This window comes from Arachis duranensis, chromosome 2 (assembly GCF_000817695.3).
Source record: "Arachis duranensis cultivar V14167 chromosome 2, aradu.V14167.gnm2.J7QH, whole genome shotgun sequence".
In the NCBI taxonomy this organism is placed as follows: Eukaryota; Viridiplantae; Streptophyta; class Magnoliopsida; order Fabales; family Fabaceae; genus Arachis; species Arachis duranensis.
In genome coordinates this window covers 86,062,998-86,068,214 of record NC_029773.3, presented here as the reverse complement: position 1 = coordinate 86,068,214, position 5,217 = coordinate 86,062,998, and the positions used below count along the sequence as shown (strand labels likewise).

General features: G+C 34.7%; 1 protein-coding gene across 1 annotated transcript; it reads right to left on the bottom strand.

The window, feature by feature from the left end:
- Positions 1 to 654: 654 nt before the first annotated feature.
- On the bottom strand, positions 655 to 4,862 carry LOC107475503 (arginase 1, mitochondrial). Its single transcript, XM_016095152.3, has 7 exons — positions 4,614 to 4,862; positions 3,698 to 3,839; positions 3,405 to 3,564; positions 2,820 to 2,953; positions 2,038 to 2,247; positions 1,605 to 1,715; positions 655 to 1,179 (listed from the first exon to the last, which is right to left on the bottom strand). The coding sequence occupies exons 1-7, from the start codon at positions 4,850 to 4,852 to the stop codon at positions 919 to 921; spliced, it is 1,257 nt and encodes a 418-aa protein (XP_015950638.1). The 5' UTR covers positions 4,853 to 4,862; the 3' UTR covers positions 655 to 918.
- Between the last annotated feature and the right edge of the window lie 355 nt (positions 4,863 to 5,217).

Sequence of the window (5,217 nt, the reverse complement as noted above, 5' to 3'; positions counted from 1 at the left end):
GTATAGGGATAAGGTTGTTGATGCCATTTTCGGCAGTTGGTAGTAATGTTCCCAACATTGTTTTGACAATAGTAATGAAGATTACTTCAGAACATGGACAACCTGGTTGGATTTCACCAAATCTAAATGAGGGTCATTTGGACATGTTTTTCTTCTTGTATGCTTTTTCCACGTCCATGAACTTGATTGTATATATTATATCTGCTAGAAAATATAAGGAAACAGCATGGGAGAAAAGAGAAGCAAACAATGAGGAAGTTGTTATTTAGGTTGAGATTAGAGTAACAAATTTTCTTTTAAGTTATTGGTTGAATAACATGTGAGTTAGTTAGGCAAGAAAATATAGCAATGTGCCATGAGACTTCAGCACTTGTTTACTAGTTTCTTTCTTATAAACAAAAATATGACCAAGAAAAATCGGGGTAAAAATACCTCTAAAGCCATCTCATTGTAGAGGCAGAAATGTAAGAAGAAAAATGCAACATACCAATATGATTATTTTAGCACTTTGAACTGATTCTTGTTAATTGATGGAAACATTGTTAACATAGTTAATTTGCACATTTGAAAATGTTTAAGGAATTAACTTCTCCACTTTAACTTAAGAAGCTTCTTCATTTAAAATTGACTACAGAAACATAAGGTCTCACAACATTGATATTCTATAGTTTTTCAAACATTTAAACTCAGAAATATAAATATGTTTGTGCTAACAATAAAGGAGTAGCAATCTACTTATTACATACATGTTCTGCACAGAACTAACTACATGTATTGTGTGTTGCACACATTTTTTTTCATAGTTAAAGCACAAGGACATGTAAACCCTTTTATGAATGATTTCAATGAAACTAACCAAAAATTCAATGTCACTCTTAGAAGCTATTTAAAGGAATGAGGATTGCATTGAAGATTTAATCATTTTGCAATCTTGGCAGTCAGTTCTCTCACCAACTTTGCGGCTACCATGGCAGTCATACCGTCAACTGTATCACGTTGCGGATTGAATTCAACCACGTCTGCGGCAACAATGTCGCCTTGAAGGTTGTGTAGGATGTTGAGAACATCGCGGAAAGAGAGACCTCCCGGTTCGATGTGAGACACTCCAGGAGCAAAAGCAGGATCAAGACAATCCACATCTATTGAGACATATACACCTTTCACACCTTCACCAAGTTTCTGCAAAATGAAAACCTCTGTTTTAAAACCAAGGAACACCAAATTGCAAAATATCTTGTACAGTTTTTGATGAATAATATCATTTTGCAGCTTGGAATTCGGAAACATCCATTTGAAACAGAAATCCAAAGAAGTTCATTCAATCAACAGTAGTATCATTTTAAGGTACTAAGGTATATGTCTTTGCAATTGCATCAAAATTACAATAAGATCTAGAAACACTGCATGAAATATAGTGTATAGTTGTGCATGTATGTGTGTAAAGTTTTAAGGGGAAAAGAAATAAGAGAAATAAAGGTGGAGAGAGAGAGAGAGAGAGAGAGAGAGAGAGAGAGAGAGAGAGAGAGAGAGAGAGAGAGAGAGAGAGAGAGAGAGAGAGAGAGAGAGAGAGAGAGAGAGAGAGAGAGAGAGAGAGAGAGAGAGACCAGGCTTTCTAAATATTCACGATCTCTTGAAAATGTTCGCATTTCATATTGCTCAACCCCGAATTTTTTGCCTTGTTCGCGCCCTTCTGTTGTTATTGATCTTATACCAACCTGAAATATATTGAGGAATGTATTGCTAAGAACACATGATACATGATGAAAACCATGGAGGAAGATTGAAAATTCACCACCATAAGTAAAGAAAAATCAGCCATTATAATATCATGAAGAAATCAAGTTAGCGACAAAAACAAATTAACAAAACTAGTCTGATGAAGACAGTCAATATAAGTGCTTAAATGAGATGACAATAATACAACATGATCATAGAGAATAACAATGGATTATATTTTGGAAATGCACAATCAACTTATAATGTTTGGATACAAATGCTATAAAAATATAGAGTTAAAAGATAAAAATAAATAATTGCCTGCAAGAGTCGCCTGGCATAACCACCCTCCATGATTCGGGCAAAAGAAGAAGCATGTGAATACTTGTTTCCTTCAAAGCAATGATAGATATCAGGATGTGCATCAAGATGAAGAATATCAACCGGTCCTCCAAGTTTTTCAGAGACGGCTCGAACAACTGGATATGATATTGAGTGATCACCACCTAAAACTAAGGGTCGTAATGGAGCCTGGAAGAATGTAGAAAACATGAGAATGAAGCTTCATCTAGTTCATACAGCATGATAACTTGTGATAGTAGATCTGATTCTACAAAGCATAATTATTTATTGTTCCAATCTAAGTGAGGTTAGAATAAATTGAACATATGAAATTCAGGGGCCACCAAGGAGTTGATCTCATAAATCATCATGTAAATGGATCCTTCCCTACTTGTGTTCACCCATTTTAGATGATTCAAGTAAATGAATGTCATAGTTTAAGACTTATAAGCTAACAGAATGGCAGTTACTTCTGGATTCATACATGAATAGCCCAAGTGAAGCAATTGCAGGGAGAAAAAAAAAGTAGCAAGCGTCAATTAGCCTGAATTGCACTCACATTTTACAATTTGGTTAATCAACAAATTTCAATGCGAAGTCCTGATATAAAACAAGTGGGGAAAATCTCTCATTGGATTAAACAAAAAACAAAAGAATAGGCTAAAGTGCATGTTATACTAAGTTTAAGTTTATTAAATAAGAAAAAAATATATAATACTGTGATTGTGTTCAGAGCAGAACTTCACAGATCAGTACATTACCTCCTCCATCACTAGCTTGACAGATTCACTGATGACATTCATCAATCTGTCATCATCTACTCCACAATCTCGAATTTCTTGGACAGGGACATCACCAACGTCAGTAAGCACTCGTGGATCCTCTAATACCTTTCCTGCAAAGCCGGAACCAAGCCACCTCAAGCTCATCATTATCAAACAAAGTTTCAGCAAGAAGTGTGAAGGCACTGAGCAGAATAAAAGTGAGTCATATCCCATTAAATAAATTGCTTCCAATGACCATTTTAGCTTCACATGTAATGAATTGTAGAAATGAAGGTTACATTCATGGCACAAAGAACTAGAAGAAGAGGGAAATCATATGCCTATGTTGATTGGAAATTCTAAATCCTAACAACATAAAATGTCCAATTTAACAACCTAAGAAATAATATCAACAATTATAAAGTTAGAGGAGAGGTTTGCATTCTTGAGTATTTCTACTACCAAGATTTCATGCAAAAAATGATTTATAATTTGAAGATGCATTTACGATGCAAAATTTAGGCTAGCGAAAGAAAACCCTTCTAGAAGACTTCTATCATTTGTGGAAAAACCAACACTTACCTTCTTCGGTTGAAGAGTTTGTGCTACCACACCAAATGGCCTCCCTAATGCGAGGAGGTGCAAAGGCAGGCCCTTGAAGGAATGATGAATTATGTCCCAAAGGAACTCCAAGAAGAGATGGACATGCTATAGCCCCTCCTAGAGCACGCACGAGTTCTCCCTGGAGAAGAAGCAACTTTCTGTTTAAATTACCTTCTTGCAAAGCTTATAATGAAAATCACCCATATAAAACACAGCATCATGTAACAAAAAGACAACGCTGAAAATCACAGATAAAAGCAAAGATGGCATGCCTTAAGCTTTGCTCTTTCGCGAATAAGTGTAAGGGAAGCTTCTATCACACGGTTTTGACCTTTCTCTAGCATGGCAGTAGATACATTTGAAGCATTTAGTCTCTGCAAGTAATGGATGCCTTTACGTGCTATACCTGACATGCTGCATTGAAATCCCACAACAATCGATATTTATAATTACAGGCCAGAGAATTCTATTCAACTCATTTACATCAAGACGAATGATCTATGTTTGAAGTAAATTGTGATCTAATCACTTGAGCTTATCCTCGACGACATTACAAAAGGCAAAGCCGACACAAGCATTTGTTTGAACCCTGGCGTATGCCAAGCAAAGCAACTTAACCTCGTTTTAAATCATTGTCAGCAATTGCAATTGTGGCCACAGTACTAGTTATAGAACAGTCACTGCAGCCATATTGCAACAACAGTTGCAGCTACAACAACCCCCATTTATCAAGTTAGTAGCAATGGCAATGAGCTCAAGACAACGGACAACCACAAAAGCAATCATAATAACAACTTAAAATGCTATATCAAAACATGCCATCTAAGAAGGGGGAAAACAGATTATTAATTCTTTAAAAATAAATAAATCAGAAAATGCAAAAAAGCTATCAAAAACAACAATTGATCATAGCATGTCAGAACAACTTCCGTTGCTTGTAGCAATCAAACTGCCAAAGTTCAACTACTATGAGGAATACTCAAGTATTGTTTGCTTCATTATAATTCTTTAACAAAAAGGAGCTATCAAACCAAAACATCAAAAGTTGTGGGAACACCCAGAATCAAGGATTGTTAAAGTTTCAAGCTTTACAAACCCAAATGAAAAAAAAAAATCCCTCCTTTCCTTTCTTTCCACATGATCAAAACAGGGAAAACAGCTGAAGGTAGCGTTGCAACAAAAGCGTACCTTGGAAGCTTGAAAGAACAACGAGAAAACCCAATGAAGATGATGAGAAAGAGAAAGCGAAGTAGTGGTGCCGCTTTAATAATATAATTTGCTTCTGCTTCGTTTCTGAATGCTGCGGCGCTGAAAAGATACGTCACTTGATAATGTTTAATATACAAAAAGTATTCCCCTTTTCCCAAAATTTCAATGGTGTGGATCGCCAAAGTTGCAGAACAAAAATGGAAAAGAGAAATGCCCATGACGCCATGCCTTGTCGCCTACTATAAAACGCACATGATTTGATATTATCTTTTTGGAAAATTGAAAAATAGTTAACTTAATATATGAAGTTATTTAAAAAAAAAAAACTATTATTTCTTACCTTGAAACTTTAAAACAGTGATATATTTAATTATGAGTAAACGGAATTAGTTTTGTATAAATTTTATGTGATAAAATTACTCAAATATTAAATTTATTTATTTGTAATTTTGTTGATATTCTAAGTTTTTATGAGGTAAAAATGACGATTTTTCATTTTTATGAATACAAAATTAATTTTATTTATTTATGAGTAAATTTGTTATAGCTTTAATTTGAGTAAAATTTCACTTTAAATTTCTGA

Coding starts and splice junctions, on each gene's coding strand:
- LOC107475503 (XM_016095152.3), bottom strand. CDS start 4,852: ATGGGCATTTCTCTTTTCCATTTTTGTTCTGCAACTTTGGCGATCCAC. Junction 3,840..4,613: donor TGTTCTTTCAAGCTTCCAAG/GTACGCTTTTGT, acceptor ATTTCAATGCAG/CATGTCAGGTATAGCACGTA. Junction 1,716..2,037: donor ATGCCAGGCGACTCTTGCAG/GCAATTATTTAT, acceptor AATATATTTCAG/GTTGGTATAAGATCAATAAC.